Below are 17692 nucleotides of genomic sequence, written 5' to 3' on the forward strand. Positions count from 1 at the left end.
GAGAGAGAAGGTAATACACTTAATTGACTTGATTTAAATGTGTATCATTACCACATGAATAAAGTGCATTACCTCAACACAATTTGCCTCTCAGTTTATTATTACTTTATTTCAGTAAAAGAGAAAAACTTTCATTAGATTGTGTCCTGAGAAGAAACTTACATTTCAAGTTTTGTTCATTTGATATATTTCTTCAGTTGTACTGGATACATAATAATAATAAGAAGAAGAAGAAGAAGAAGAAGAAGAAGAAGAAGAAGAGTAATATATTTAATGGGGAATTTAATGTTTTTTCAAAATATATACATAATATATACATAATTCGATCTGGAATGTAAACAAAATAATTTAGAATGGTCTGATGTGAACAATGTATCTTGAAACTAACATAAAACAATGCGAAGCTCAATAGTGCAGCGCGAAAAAATGCTTACTACAGTGTCATTTCCGCACTCTACACCATATAATCAAGTTTAGTTATTCAACAGGGTCATCATCCATTTCCCTGTCAGTGTTCTCATCTGACGTCAGGTTTACTTTAACTTTAAGGCACGCACGCACACACACAAACATACACCTCCCAGTAACTTTCTAGGTAATGTTATTTCTGCGGCAAATGCACTCGCTTTTTATTTTCAACCTGGCATGATCTGCTCCTCTCATTATGGTTACGGGTTTGGCTGCAGTAATAATTATGAATACGGTACTGTGAAAAGTCACATTTAACAACCTGCGACAAAAACCATTCATGTTGCTGTTGATTTGCAGTCTCTTGAAATGATTGACATCACGCATTTGTTATCCCCGCTTGATTTTTAGGGAATGAACCCAGTGCTATGATTGGTTGAACTATTTTTTTACACAAGGTTAGACGCTTCTGCCTCTTGCTGTTAGATTGGTGCGTGCACAATTGAGCTCACACCCTGCTAACACAGTTATGTTATGACAACCTACTGTTTTGGTGCCCACGACGTTGTCTACTTGCTGTTCTCTACGTTGTCACAACGTAGAAATGTAATTCCTCAGAAAGTTGTGACAACGTTATCTGACAATATAATCCTGTCCGAATTGGGCTTACGTTGTGAATGGAACTCCATGGAATTTTGCTAAGTTGCCAAAAGGTAGTTTTAACGCGACAACGTTGTGTGTTTGCTGGGCAGGCGTCACCAGCTTTTTGTGTAGTTTAGACTGACAAATCATACCAGCGTACTTTGATGTCAGAATGCATACCTGCAATGCAAAATGCTTACAGGCTGGCAGATCTGCCAAGGTCTCAGGCATCAGGCAACATATGACCATTTTGTGTAATAATGTCCTGTAAGGTAGATTGTAAACATTCTGGAGATCGGGTTCCTATCGCCAACACTGTAAACAATTCTGACTCGGCAGGTATCTCTACAACGGCATATTTATGCATATTTTCTGTTTTCTCTGCTATGCCAGAACTGACCCAACTAATCAGCTCATTTGCAAACCCTCTCAGAGCTCAAGTGGGTGTATGAGCACAAAATCACTATAAAGTACAGGACACAGGTAGTCCGGGAGCAGGACTGGGAACCACTTAATCTTTTTGCTGTTGGAGTGATCTAAGTCATCATTCTAACACCGCCACTGTCTGCCCTCTCGTGGTCATATTCTGAACAGCACCTCCTCTCCTAGTCGCTGTCATTATGTAGCGCTACACGTGCATGCCCTTCATTTTTTGTAAGGGTAGACTTTCTTGCTTGACTGCTCGCACACTTGAACAGCCATTGGTGTGTTTTGTCATGAATAATACGATCTGAGTAAGAGAGGCTATATTTAGCCAGACTAGGAAATAGATTTGCTTATGTAAATGTATAAATAAGGGCAGTTAACATTTTTTTCTTTTTTTAACCATTTGAAAGTCTTAAATGATCTTGTTGAAACATTTTACTTGGAATAAAATTTTGTTACATTAACTCACATTAAAGATAAGAATGTTATTTTTTACCATTTTGGAGGTGTAAAGTTTAGATACAATTGTGCACACTCACTGGACACTATATTAGATGCATCTACCTTGTATCTATGTTCGTTATCCATTCCATCAGATCCACTTAGTATACATGTTTTTTTTGTAGTTCTTCAATTGAAGTCCCATTCCAAAATGCTGTATGTCAATTTGTAACAGATGGCCTTTACATTGTTTGAAAATGCCACGGTGAATGGACCAATAACATGGCCCAAAAAGTTTAATTGCTAAATGCTGTATATCAATTTGTAACAATTTTGGATGTAACAAGTTTTGAAAACTGTAACAAGTGATGTATAATAGAAAATACATTTTTATTTATCTAATAATGGTAGTATTAGTCATAATATAGCATATGATATTTCGCATATGTGTAAAGCCCACTCACAATTTATATCACTGAAAAAAAGAAAATTCTTGAAAGTGATAGATAAATTTGTTTTAGAATGAAACTCTTTAATTATAGACTGTAGTCCATCTGTTTCTCTGATTAATTTGTTAGCCATTGATCAGTGGTCAGGACCCCCACAGGACCACCTCTGAGCAAATGTTATTTGGGTGTTGAATCATTCTCAGCACTGCAGTGACACTGACATGGTAGTGGCCTGGTAGTGGATACCTGCTCAGTGGTGCCCTTGTGGGGTTCCTGACGATTGATTAACAGGGTAGCAATAAGTGTGTAACATTATGAATTGTCACTAACGAAAAACATTTTAGGTCGACTTTCTTGTTTTGTAATAAATATATATAATGATTTTATGTGTGTACTGGTAAAAGCTGTAATGTACTGGCTAATATGTTTGTGTTATGCTCAAAATTACCTGAAATTTCACTACCGAAAAAATCTCTCCTGAAACATTTGGTAACGTTTTGGCAGTGTTATGATTATTTTGTTGTGACAAAAATGGGATATTCAATCATTTATTTTAATAAAATAAACATATTTACAGTATCGACTCACTTTAGTCTTAGACTGAAGTCCAAGTCAGTTAAAAGTCTGAAATGACTTTGAACCAGTTCGATAGAATGATCCATACATTTGTTTCTGTTGTAACAAAACAGAATGCAATGATATGCAAATCATTTAAACTCTATATTTAATTGAAAATAGTACAAAGACTACATATAAAATGTTGAAACTGATGAAAATGTTGAAAAATTTGCCCATTTTGAATTTGATGCCAAAACACATTCCAAAAAAGTTGGGATGGGGCAACAAAAGGCTGGTAAAGTTGTGTAATGCTAAAAAAAAACACCTGGTGGTTGATTGACAACAGGTCAGTAACATGATTGTCTATAAAAAGATCTTCTCAGAGAGGCCGAGCCTTTAAAAAGTAAAGATGAGGAGGGGTTCACCACTCTGTGAAAGACTGCGTGGGCAAGTAGTGCAATTCAATTCAAGAATGACATTTCTCAACATAAAATAGCAAAAAAGCTTTTCATCATCTATAGTACATAATAACATTAAAAGATTTAGAGAATCTGGAGAAATCTCTGTATACAGAAGACAAGGCTGAAAACCAGTATTGGCCGGCCATGATCTTTGGGCCCTCAGGCGGCACTGCATTAAAACAGACAAGATTCTGTAGTGGAAATCACTGCATGGGCTCAGGAACACTTCTGAAAACCACTGTCTGTGAAAACAGTTTGTCACTGCACCCACAAATGCAAGTTAAAACTCTAAAACGCAAAGAAGAAACCATATATAAACAGGACCCAGAAATGCTGCCACCTTCTCTGGGCCCGAGCTCATTTAAAGTGGACTGAGGGGAGGTGGAAAAGTGTCCTGTGGTCTGACAAATCAAAATTTGGAATTCTTTTTGGAAATCATGGACACTGTGTCCTCCGGCTAAAGACCGCTCAGCTTGTTATCAGTGCATAGTTCAAAAGCCAGTGTTCATGACGGTATAGGGGGGCATTAGTGCACATGGCATGGTGACATGTACATCTGTGAAGGCACCATTAATGCTGAACGATATACACAAGTTTTGGCAGCATATGCTGCCATCCAGTTGACATCTTTTTCTGGGAAGGCCTTGCTTATTTCAGCAAGACAATGCCAAACCACATTCTGCATGTATTACAGCAGCATTGCTCCATATTAAAAGAGTCTGGGCGTTAAACTGACCTGCCTGCAGTCTAGACCTGTCACCACTAAAAATATTGAAAAATACAACAAAGGAGACCCTGAACTGTTGAGCAGCTGAAATCCTTCAAACAAGAATGGGAAAACATTTCACTTTCAAAACTACAGCAGTCGTTCTCCTCAGTTCCCAAATGCTTACAGAGTGCTGTTAAAAGAAGAGGTGATGAAACACAGTGGTAAACATGCTCCCATCCCAACCTTTTTGGAACGTGTTGTTGGCATCATATTCAAAATGGGCATAATTTTTTTCAAAAAACAATCAAATTTCTCAGTTTCAACATTTGATATGTTGTCTTTGTAGTATTTTCCTTTAAAAATATGGTTTACATGATTTGCATATCATTGCATTCTATTTTTATTTACATTCTGCACAGCATCTCAACTGTTTTGGAAATCAGGTTGTAAATAAATTAATTAATTAAATTAATTAAATAAATGTAAAAATGAATACATTTATTGGACATTGCTAATGTAACAGGATGCATCCTTCATTGAATTTCTACACTTCCTGATATGGCAAATTAATTTTACACAACAAAGAAAACTGCAGCATCCTGAACAGGCAGCTGCATTTGTTATTACATAGAATGACCCATTTTCTGCAGTGCATCATGGGTAATGATAGATGGAGGATCTGTGAGGGCAGATTGGTGTGTGTGTTTGTGTGGATGTCTGAAATATCTCCACAGCTGGGTGGATCATCAGAGCTGCAGCTATTTCTCAGTGCAGGTAGACTTCTCACCCTGCTCAGGTTTCTACAAAGCCTGTGGCCGCTGCTCTCCGAGTGACACACACACATACTCTCTCTCTGTCCCTGGCCCCAGGGGTTTGGCTGGGAACCAGCATAATAATTCTGTTTGATAAAACACTAATATATCAGTGTTGTTATTCCCTAGAAACCTAGTGTCCCCCACTATGTTGGCAAATATTTCTCATTCCAGGACAGAAGAGGTTGCACAGGTCAGTGCTACACACATGCAAGTGTGTCTTTGCAAGTCTACTGTATGAACCATAGATGCTTGCTAATGTACACTATGCACAATACATTTACTCTTAAATAAAAATTGTCATAAAGTGTTCCTTGGGCAATGCCAGCATGATGTAACATAAAGGTTCTTTAACAATTTACCGGTTCTTCTATGGCGTCATGCATAGAACTCTTTCTACCACCTGCACACAGCGATATATTGTCTATGCCAGTATACCAGTATTGGTGTCACACCGCAATATTTATTGTATAAATATTCAATTACATGTTAAATTAAACATGTTCAATTAAATGTTGTCCGTTTAAGTAGTATTAAAAGGAAACACACATTCACATGTCTATTTTCCAACCTATCTTTATCAATTACAATTCAATAAGCTACTTTATTATACTGTGGCTTCAAGACTGATATATGTAAATAACCTGTGTTCTGACTGGCTGTCCTGTACTGTACTAGGCTGAAACCCTCCTTATACCTTGTGTGAATAGGCAGGGCTAAGCTGCTGTAGGCTGATTAGGTGGAAATATGTAAATGTGTTGGTTTTCATGACCTCACAGAAATTCAATACAAGCTGATCTAACAGCTTAGTTACTATATATGGACTGTGGAGTGAACAGTGCGTTATTTAAAAAAGCGAGGAAAATGAGGTTTTCCATGACATCGGCCCTTTCAATACTATGTTGTGCATTTTGCATGGTGTCCAATATGACACCATAACAATATACTTCTGATGAATACTTCTGAATCTGATGAATACCACCCAGTACTTTATACATACATGCTATATGTGACTAGCATGACAGGAATGTCATTGTGTCAGAAAAAACAGAAAGAGTATCCTGTTTATAGGGTGATTTATGAGTGGCAGTGTAAGTTTCTCTCCTTGTCCTGAGGTCATTTCCTTTAAGATTATATGTCACACACATACTCTGCACAGGTGTGGTGTTGTGTAAGGCAGTGGGAGTGGGTGTAAGCTTGTGTTACCTGTGGCTCATGTGTGTGTATGTGCTTGTGTGTTTGTGTGCAAGTGCCAATGCAGTAAGCAGTAGAGATGGCCTGGACACCGAGACAAGCGAGTCGCTTCTCAGCCACCGTAGAGAGAAGGAGCGAGAGAGAGCCCGGCGGAGAAGAGAAGAACGTGAGTACTGCCCAAACACACAAATAACATTCTCCTAAATGCCATTGATTAAGTTTTTTTTAGAATATTCAGTATACACATATGTGTATAACACATCAACTGAAGTCTATTAACATGCCAGATTACAGGAAGTACAGGAAGATTTGTTATGTTGCTTGACAGCCATAGTCTACTGTTAACAGACTACACTGCAGAGGAATTGTCAATAATAAAAAATTTATTGAACCTCTTGTATTTTATCATATTGTATTTTGTTGTCGGGTGCAAAAATCAATAAACCACTCAAGGCTGTGTGTTATAATGATTTTACCATAGGTAAAGTGATAAAAATGACCTCTTAAAGGAATGGTAATGATTTACAGTCTTTGGTGTCTGAAGTTTGCTTCTTTAGTTTTGCACTACAGCTACGAGGCTAATGACATGTCATAGATTTCTATTATATTAGCCTTGTAGCTCAACTGCAAAACTAAAGAAGCAAACTTCAGACACCAAAGATGTCTTGGTTAATCGATTATGTTGGGCAGGGTTCAAACTGTCGCAGAGGTCTTTTTTTTGCTAGACATACAAGTAAAATTCCTTTCGTATATTGGTAATTTCACAAAAACCCAAGTTCAATGTTTGCTCTCTTATGAAGCATATGGGAGGTCTGGGACCCTCCAGCCATTACCCCACCCCACCAGTTTGAACCCTAATGGGGTAAGGGTAAAATTTTGTTGGTGAACTATTACTTTAACCATGATAAAATCATTGTCATGCACAGCCTTGAGTGGCAGATTGCTTTAGATTATTACAGATGCTGTAGCATAACTGAGCAAGGCCTGGTACAGAAAATATAATATCAGGTTTTGGCATCTGGATGCCCTGTCTGACACATAGGATATTTAGGAAGTGTTCAAGGCTTGATCACATCCTGAGGATTGCAAACATTTATACAGCTTCTGCTAATGAGGTACATGTGCTGACCGTTTAGAAGCGCAGTTGTGATGCCAGCACCTGCTGGCATATACATTCAAAATGATTAAACCTTGCTCTGTGAGTACCCAACAATTGCAACCAATCTTTTTGCTACCGGAAAATACGCTGGTTTCATTGTTGCTGTACAATGAAAATGAGAAATTACAAAACTGAGAGTGAATATGGAGTGCATAATTGTATGTGTGTGTGCATGCAGTTGTATGACTTTGTGTCTGAGTGTATTTCTGGATGGCTGGATGGTCCATATTTTTTGAAGAATAAATAGATTCTGCATCAACAGATTTGTATGATCATGTAGCATGTTTTTGTGCTGGTCTCCGTTTACTCAATCCTGCCTTTTCCAATTGCCGTGTGGACGTGTGGCTAACTCTGGCCACAGCCACTGCCTTTTTTCACTGACCCTTCAGACAGGAAATACTATATTTATCCATTGGTCCACCCTGCCCCATGCTGTTATGGCTCCCACCCATATGTTACAGCCTCAGCTTATTTTAGCGCACTCTCACATCTCCATTCACCACCATCCATCTTTCTCCTCTGTTCATCTCTCTTGGGGGTGATTTTGTTTCTTTGCTGTATTACCTGTTATTTGATTTGCTTCATAAATTACCGCATATATGTCATTCACTTCGTCTTCAACATATTGTTGCTGTCGTGTCAGAACTTCCGTTTTTATTTTCTTACAAAATTTGAAAACACCAGCTATTCTTTAAATTGAACATTTCCTGACAAAAGCACCAATAAGCATTGTTCAAAATTCTGTACATTTAAGTTAAGATGTTTTTTCCTTTTATGAAGTTTACGTTTTGGAGATACATGGTTTTGTTACTACAGTGATATGTAAACATGTGAACACAAAGGCAATCAAAGACCCACATATAAGTACCTATAGTAACAAGTCACCAAACAGAATCCCTCAATTGCCCTCCCAATTACCTCACCTCACATATATCATACACTCTCTCTTTGTTACTCTCTCTCTCTCTCTCTCTCTCTCCTTACAATAATTCATCTGTGTTTTTGTGACAGTAGTGCTTGTTTCACCCCTGAACCCCATTAGATCCCAGTGATCATTTATCAGCAGAGCTTAATTAGACTTTAGGAATGGTGACCACAGCCTCAAGATAGTAGTTATGATGGCACTGTGCTCAGAGAATTAATGGGCTGGAGTATAGAGACAAAACACCTAAACACAAAAAACAATCAAGGTTGCCATGAAAACAGTAAGTCTGACCATAAAAAGGAAAAAAAATCTATGATTGCGTGTCAGCATATTGGAATTTCAGAAGATGCTTTGATGTGGACGTGAAAGCATTTGCAATCCAGACCAGGGCTAGATGATTTCCAAGATGTTCAGTAAATAAACAGTAACTGTGTATTAAAATGTGCAGAAGTGTGCTCCCTGTGGAAGATGTGTTAAATTATTTTCACAAGACATGTAATTTGTCTAAGAACATTTGCATGTGATTGTATCTATAAAATATTATATGTAAAAGAAATATAATCAGCACAATGCAATGCCCAATGAAAAGGAAAATGCAGGATCAGATATCGTTGGAAAAAAGCAAAAAAAACCACTCTGATCTATAACAAATTTACCCTGGACTATCACAGAATTGTTTGTAGTGCAACTTAACGTAAAGTTGTGAATAGCTAGATATACTAGAATTGTGATTTTGTTTCCTTATATTTTATTTTCTCTAGTGATTATTTGACTAGTCTGAACATGCCACTTTTAGATGTCCATTGCCCATCTTAAGTGAAGTGTTTCAATTAAAAATTGCTCATTTTAAATGGCCCAAATGTTATAAAATCTAAATTTTATAATGAAATAGTTTGATGTAGTATATAAACACAGTTAAAGTTTCAAAATGCTCCTCACTCCTCACTCTATATATGATTGTAAGCTTCAAAAACAGCCCCTATTGAATTCACTCTTTTTGTGATGTGACAAAAAAGTACATAATACATATGTCTGCCTATTTAGTCTGTGGTATACCCATTCACATTGAAGTTATAAGGAGTGTTGTAGCCTTGACTGCTTTTTGAATGAGGCACTAAACGGAGCAGTCATTTGAACAGAAGGCATTTACATGTATCAGTCTTAAAGGCACTGTTTAATTGTAAGGGATGAAAGAGGTTGGAAAATGGGGCTTGAATAATGAATCATGGTGCATAGACCTACATAAACATCAGTAAACCTCAGAAAAAATTAAAATGCAAGAAAAAGATATGATTTTTTTAAATCTTAGTAGTTTTTAAAGAAAAAGTAGTGTATGTATCGATATTATATATAACTATTGTTATTATTATTATTATCATTATTTAATAGTGCAAGAATGAAAAGAACCAAAATGCAAAGAAAATGATTAGTACTTTATACGCTGGCAGTAACTAAAAGCACTTCCAAAAGAATCCATGCTGAAGTTTCCTATCTGTCTGGAGGCGGTGAGTATCTCTGCTGTAGCGGGGTTGTGCTCTGTATCCATTACCTGGCCGCTGGCTAACCTTCCACTCAAGTCACTTTCTTGTTAGTTCAGGCCATCAGTATTGCTCAGATCTCACTGTGAGAAACAAATCCATGGACACTGAGCCGCGCGCACATTGGCTGCGTCCAAAACCGCCCACTACCATACTAAATCGCATGTGGTAAATAGAGCCTCCATTATTAGTACATTGTATATTGTACAGTATTAGTGTAGTATTTAAACTATAGTAGTATAATATGTGGTTTTGGACGCAGCCATTGTCTCCGCGCAGAAGGGGAGGGACTCAGTGCGCTCACCCGCTCCTTCACGAAAGAGTCTGTTGGTGGAAGCGAGCGAGAGAGTTTACGCAGTTGTGCTCGCCCTCTGTGGCTCAGTGGCTGTGTGGCTGTGACTGAGGTAAGACCATTAAGGATTCGTTTTATATGCTTTTTTCGCCCTTTTTAGACAACAATATTAGCTGTCTTTGAATTAATATGAAAAAATGTGTAGGAGGATTTTTTTTGTTTGTGATGTTTTAACGGATAGAGACATTTAACCTGATCTGATTCTCGTAAGCAGCTTTTTGGTAAGTGATGTTTCGTACGGTAGCTAATATAGTTCTTTAGCGACATGAAACATGATCTGTAGTATCACAGCTGATAAAATGATATGTGTTTTAACAGGAAGTATGTAAAATAACGTTCTTTTTAAAGGGTCTTGGCATCAGCAGTATTTGAATAATGAAGGTTTTACTGAAGTCGAAGAAAAACTACGTTTTTTGTTTGTTTGACTGTTTACTGAATAGTCAGTGGTTAATTCAGATCTATCACTGCCCATTTGACCTCACTCAGACTGAGAGCTGTTGGACTGGATTCAGTGTATAACCTGAGAGTAGTTTCCTGCCTCATCAGGTGATGCATTATAGTGTTATTCCCCTAACGGTGTTCACAAATATCCGTGATATCTCGATTTCATTTCTGTGTGTGCAACATTGTTCAGTAATGGATTGTCCTGTCTGCCAGGACTCTGGATGAGTATTAAGTTAAATTGCTGGTGAAATGGAAGTCAGTCTATGGCTCATGCGTGTCTCAATGAAAAGCAATTATAGAATATAGGTAGGCCTTGGAGGGATATTTGTTTTCAGAAAATTCAATTTTGATAGAAAAACAATGAATTGAAATTGTATTATCGACCTCTCCACTGCTGCCTGCCTATTCCCACTTTCAGTTTTCCCATGCCTGTGTATGTACTTTGCCCCTGTTTCAGACTGTCTCCTCTTATTGCTCTTCATCAGCCCTTCACTTCTTTTTTCCCTCCACAAGCTGTCAGTCGAACTTGAAAGCCAATCTGGAGGTCAGAGCATGCACCTGTGCTAGAGAACTAAGAATGTGGTTACCAGATAAACAGAAGATAAACAGAAGCTTTTAGGGGCGTATAAAGTAAAAAAGAAGGACTGTGAGAGAGACAGAGGTACTATCAGACAAAGGCAAGGCAGGATGGCCACCCCGACTGTACTGGATTGTTTTGGCTTTCCCCGGAAAACCCACTCCCACCCGGACTCTCTGAGATGCCTCCGCCTCACTCGGGCCTTCCAGCCAATCCGCTGCTACCCCGAGGCCCAGCCACACCCAAAGCAATGTATGTTGTCTATACATTTTTCATGTCGTCTTCGTGTTACAGATGAAACCCAGCAGAGTTGTAACACTCAAGGTGTGATCAAGCCATGAATGTAATCATCATGTTTGAAGCAGAACTACTGTTTTAGTTTTTTCACAATTCATTATCCATGTGATGGCTGCTCTGAAGCATGGTGCATTTATTTTGTTTATGTGCAAATGTTCAAATACCTATTGGGCTTTGTAGTGCTCTGTGCACTAATATCATGCAAAAACTTGAAGTACATCTTACTCTGAGCTGTGTGTTTTGGGTTGTCTTCAGTTCCGCATGTGAATGGTCACTCCAAAGCCGAGCGAGTCATGAGGGACACAGCTATGGTCTGCGACAGTGCCTCCATGATGAGCAGTGAGCTGGAGTCCAGCTCCTTCATTGACAGTGAGGAAGATGAGGACACCAGTAGGTTAGTATTAAAAACACACACAAGCTCAAGCACATCATTATGAGACATATACATTTACATTTTATAACAACTGTAAAATCATATTCTTTATGCTACTTTTTGCCCAGTTGTGCAGTATCTGACTTCCTTTCGTACCAATCTGTGTCTGTATGGTTGTTAGACTGAGCAGTTCTACAGAGCAGAGCTCCTCTTCTCATTTAATGAGGAGGCACAAGCGCAGACGCAGGCGACATAAAGTGCCCAAGATTGACCGGGTAAGAGATGTGTATTTTCCAGGGATGCACCAATATGGTATTTCAGGGATGAAATAATTTACACCTTGCTGTGGCAGATACCAATATCAAGAACCAATAAAACTCTTTAGTGTTTTAAAATAATTTCACAATATAATCTATATATAAAATGCAGTATTAAACTTAATTAGCCAAAACAATTGACAGTTTAGTAGACTGTCCAGAGTTATAGCCAATTATGAGTAAGTCTAGTACATCTTTAATTTAAAACATTTGTTTTTCTGTCCGTAGTCGTCTTCATTCAGCAGTATCACAGATTCAACCATGAGCCTCAATATAATCACAGTTACACTCAATATGGGTAAGAGCTTTATCTTGAAGACCTCAGTATGCATACCACCGCACATTATGCCTTACAGACCAGCCACCTTTTATGTCTCTCTCCTTACAGAGAAGTATAACTTCCTAGGCATTAGTATCGTAGGGCAGAGCAATGACCGCGGAGACGGTGGGATCTACATTGGCTCCATCATGAAAGGAGGAGCAGTAGCAGCTGATGGGAGGATAGAGCCAGGGGACATGCTCCTGCAGGTGCTACTCTTCTGTCTTTACTGTATAGAACAAAAAGGTGCCTAGGGACTATGTACTTAACAAGTGAAACCCTAAGAGCTCACACTTTCTTTCCTCACTCTTATGACTGTATAACTGACATATTGGTTTCACAGTAGTGACCAAGTAATTCATGGCACTGAATAATAATAGTTTATAGATAGTAAATACATCTTCTGATAAATAGCTGAGTAATAATCCTGGGGTTCAAGGAGTTAATAGTAAATAACACAGTGATTGTGGTTCACTGATTCACAGACAGCTCAAATAGCTGTTATTGTTTAAGCGTTATAATGCTTTTGACATTGCCCACAGCATATAAGCTTTTGTCAAACGCAGATATGTGTACACAAGCACAAAAAAATCCTAAAACCTAATAGCATATTTTTGAGTGAAGAACACCAAACTGAAGGGAAAAAACATCCATGTTCCGTTCTATACCCCTTACACACAAAGCATCTTAAAATAATGCCACAGATCGGCTAAGCCGGCAGAAGCCACAGTGTTGGGTTTAAGCGATTAAACACTGCAGGACATCAGGATTTTACCTTGAGATCAGTTTTAGAGGATGAAACAAGGGGGTTGCTCATCCTCTAGTTCTTGCCTTGTAGCTCTTTGGCATTAGCAGCTTTCTCCAGGCACAGCCCCAGCCATCAAATGTCTCCAGCAGTTTGTTAATCCTGGCTGAATGGCAGGCTGAAGGTAATGGTGTGGATTAGATGGATTCCCTTATAGGGAGATGCCACTGTGTTGCTTGGTAATACAGTGAATATTAGCATAAAGGTGTAATATCTGGTTCGGATTCAGCTCCCCTGGGGCTGTTCAGAGGAGTAGATGTGACTTCTGTCTGTTTTTTTCAGATTTGACTTGGTAGCAGAACAGCTTAGCCGAAAGACAATTTGATGTCGCCTGTAGGCGCTCAGTGTGATTTCACCAAGCAGTGGCCTGTGGGAGTAGAAATACACAGACAGCCCTGTTTGCCATTTTTAGACATTAACAGTGCTAAAAATACACTAGGAATGCAGTGTATACATTTGCATGTACAAAATAATTTGATAAGTGATTTTGTTAGTAATTCAGATGACACATTTACATGCACAGTAATCTGATAATAGGAAACCTCGGGATCTATATGAATCAGTCAAACACATTTTTTTCTAAATACATGACACATGCACCTCTACAGTTCTCTGTAACTTGTCAGTAAACCTACCAAAAAAAGAAATACATGGTGTCTTGGCACAGATATAGTGTCCAATCTAATGTAAAATACAAAGTATATTTTTTGTTAACATATGCTTATATATATACACCAACTGGCCATGTTGTTGAGTACAACTGCCTTGTATTTATACTCATTGTCCATTTTATCAGCTCCACTTGCCATATAGGTGCACTTTGTGAGTCTACAGTTACAGACTGAAGTCCATCTGTTTCACTGCATTCTGATACCCTTTTTTACCTTTGTTTTTGTATACATTTCACCCTGCTCTTCAGTGGTCAGGACTGCCACAGAGCAGGTATTATTTGGGTGGTGGATCATTGTCTGCATCAGTGCTGCTTTTTTTAAACCCCTCATAATAAGTAAGTTAAGATGAGCTTTGGTCACCAAATAGACACAGGGCAGCACTGCTGTGTCTGATCCTCTCACACCAGGGCAACACTTACTAACACGCCACCACCACATCAGTGTCACTGCAGCACTGAGAATGATCAACAACCCAAAATATCCCTACTGTGTGGGGGTCCTGACCACTGGAGAACAAGGTAAAGGGAGACTAAAAAATGATACAGAGAAACAGATGAACTACAGTGTATAATTGTAGAACTGCAATTATGGCTGGTCAGTGTATGCTTTTTATATGCTTTTTTTTAGTTTATTGACATGGTGCATGTATAGTGTTGAATCAAGTCTACAGTGTTTATTGCTCCCAAAGAAGCTCTTTCCTATGCAGTTATGTTTGCACATGTTCAGATGGAGAAAAATTAAAGAGATTAAATCAACAGTATACATGCACTGAACAACCTGATTACTGGGGTAAAATACAGGTAATTTTTGTAGTTTTTGAAATCCAGTATTCCTTATATCTGGGTTTAATCTGGATACAAATAGATAAGTAAATATTAGATATAAGTAAATATAAGATATAAGATTGAATAATCTGGCGACTCTTGAAATGAGATAATGAGCATATTATTATTGTGTATGTAGTGATTGTTTGTGAATGAGCATGCCTGTTTTTCTGACATGCAGGTGAATGATGTGAACTTTGAGAATATGAGCAATGACGATGCTGTCAGGATCCTCAGGGAGATTGTCTCTAAGACTGGGTAATTACACAGAGCTGGGTTTAAATGGTATAGATTCATTAATTTAGCTGTCATTGCATGTTAAATGTGAGCTGAATTAATATGTGCTTCTCTCCTGCAGCCCAATTAGTCTCACTGTTGCCAAGTGCTGGGATCCATCCCCTCGCAGCTACTTCACCATACCCAGAGGTCAGCACACACATACATACATACAGTTTTATGCCAAAGGTTGGGCACCGCTGGCCAAATTACATATTCTTAAAATGGAAACAAGTAAGCACAACCTTTGTAGCAAACTATTTTTTTTTTAAATAATATTTTACTGCAAATGTCAATGTACAGTTACTTTATATTTGATAAACTTAAAAAATAGAAAAAATAAAATAGTAATAGCTGCAGAGGCTTTGTTTACTTCTTTTCACTTCAAAAATAAAAAAGATGCCAGAGGGTGTTAGGAAGCCCTGCACAATAAATAAAATATAATGAAATAAAATAATCCACTGCTTATATATAGACAAGCTGCACAGCAGGAGTAAAAGTTTTTTTTTTTATTCAACCACGCACTGAGTTACAAAACAGTGTTCCAGACACTTTCTTCCTTGTCTTATGTCTCTGTGGAATTCCCCAAACTGAGTGGTTCTTGATTTTTTAATCAAGTGAGAATAAGACACTTGCTTTGTCAAAAAAAATGTTTAGCCAGTAAAGTGACTTTTCTGAAAGAAAGGCCATTGTACCTTTCAGAATAGTAGTCCTTGGACTGACTCCTCTTAAACTGCTCAAGTAACTTTAACAGCAGTAATTCAGATTCTATAGAACTGCTGTAAGTGTGCCTCATAAGCAATTAAACTGTCTTTAATGGTGTCACTTAGAGCCCTAAGTTGTCAATCATCTAATCTGCTCATCTGGAATATTTTAATCAAGATAGAATACCAAGCCAATTCTGATATTGGTCAGTTATCAGGCAATACTGATGCATGTACCGACTCTGTAGTGGTAGTGTGCTGATAGTCTAAATTGAAATACAAATTGAAATGATGAGCTAGAAATTGAAATGATTAGCTAGATCTACCATCTTAACTGTTTTTGCCTTGAGTCAGAGAGAAATGCTGTTGCGCTAGGTAGTTAATGTTTCATACTAATCACCAGAGAGAAATGCTGTTGCGCTAAGTAGTTAATGTTTCATACTAATCGCCTATAGAAATTAACAGTGTAGAAACATTTATTTTTGACATCTGAACAGTCCAACCCCAACCGATATAAGCAGAAATGCAGGCAAATGACAGGACAGGGAAAAGGGAAAGTAACACTAATATTTTCATAATATGAAAACTAAGCAAAGAGGTGTTTCACTACTTCATTTGAATTTCGTATGACCTTGAGGGAATTAAACAAAAATGTCCCGGGCAGAATTCTCAAGAAAAAAGACTTAGAAGAATTACAAAACGGATCTAAATAAACCCTGCCACCAAAGCTTTTCATATGATGTCTCCTGCTCCCTTGCTTTCATTTTCCAACTTTCAAGAAGAGAGACAATTCAGCTAATCACTCAGTGGTTTTGAACAGAATTTTCATTATGCAGAAATCAAGGTTCAAATCCAGCTAACTGCTTAAGTTACTCTATAGGCAGGGGAAAGAAGTGAGGGTCGTATAGCATTTGGCAAACATATCAATGTGTTTTTGTTTTTCAAGCCAAGAATGATGTTGCAGATAATCCTATGAATAATTCTTTGTAGTAATGAATTTCTAAAGAACAAGATAATTAGGCCTAAATTGGACCATATTCCTTTGTCTGATTTGTTTTGAGAATTTAGACAGATGCACCTTATAGATGCTAGAAGTGCTGTAAGTGTGCCTCACTGCGCTCTTGAAATGTGCCTCATTGGGCTCTTGAATTTATCACATGTATTGCTTGTATGTTAGACTGTGTATTTATCCGTTTGTAATTTAACTGTAACCCTAATCCTAACCCCATTTTTACCAGCTGAACCTGTACGTCCAATTGATCCGGCAGCTTGGATATCTCACACTACAGCTCTGACAGGAACATACCCACAGTATGGTATGCCACAATCATTAATTTAGACAGTTATTTCTTTTTTTACATAGAACGTTGAACTTAGTTGAGCTTTCAGTCTAAAATCAGACTCTTTGTACTTCTCAGAGTTTGACGATCTTCCACTAACGGTCGGGAAGACAGACATGGCCACCATCGTGAAGGTGATGCAGCTCCCAGACTCGGGCTTAGAAATCAGGGACAGGATGTGGCTAAAGATTACCATTGCAAATGCTGTTATAGGTAAGAAAACTGTGGCTGTACATAATGTGTGTAAATATGTATCTTTCTGGCTTTAAATTGTCTTTCACTTGTGTTTAAATGTCTGACTAAACCTATTGTCTTCTAGGTGCTGATGTGGTGGATTGGCTGTACTCGCGGGTTGAAGGCTTCAAGGACCGACGGGATGCCAGAAAATACGCCAGCAGTATGCTGAAGCATGGCTACCTGAGACACACTGTCAACAAAATCACATTTTCTGAGCAGTGTTACTACACATTTGGAGACCTTTGCCAAAGTACTGCACATACATCAAGATATGGTTAACCCTTAGAAGTCACATTCTGTATCAACAGTATCCAGATTGCACTTTTTTCAGTTTGTTCTGTTGTGAAGCAGTGACAAAAAGTGGCCAAATTGTATAGCATGTTTTTATATTCTGCAAAATATGGCTGTATGCACAATAACATCAACTTTAAATC

General features: G+C 38.0%; 1 protein-coding gene across 1 annotated transcript in view; it reads left to right on the forward strand.

Moving 5' to 3' along the window:
* dvl1b (dishevelled segment polarity protein 1b) overlaps positions 1-17692 on the forward strand; it is a 44775-nt gene that overhangs the window by 19643 nt on the left and 7440 nt on the right. The window contains exons 4-13 of the mRNA XM_036560066.1: positions 6157-6266; positions 11648-11786; positions 11947-12040; positions 12311-12380; positions 12471-12610; positions 14883-14959; positions 15060-15127; positions 16920-16997; positions 17100-17234; positions 17341-17508. Of these exons, the coding sequence (XP_036415959.1) occupies positions 6157-6266; positions 11648-11786; positions 11947-12040; positions 12311-12380; positions 12471-12610; positions 14883-14959; positions 15060-15127; positions 16920-16997; positions 17100-17234; positions 17341-17508 (1079 nt within the window). The remainder of the gene's footprint in view (positions 1-6156; positions 6267-11647; positions 11787-11946; positions 12041-12310; positions 12381-12470; positions 12611-14882; positions 14960-15059; positions 15128-16919; positions 16998-17099; positions 17235-17340; positions 17509-17692) is intronic.

This window comes from Colossoma macropomum, unplaced genomic scaffold, assembly GCF_904425465.1.
Source record: "Colossoma macropomum unplaced genomic scaffold, Colossoma_macropomum, whole genome shotgun sequence".
Taxonomy (NCBI): Eukaryota; Metazoa; Chordata; class Actinopteri; order Characiformes; family Serrasalmidae; genus Colossoma; species Colossoma macropomum.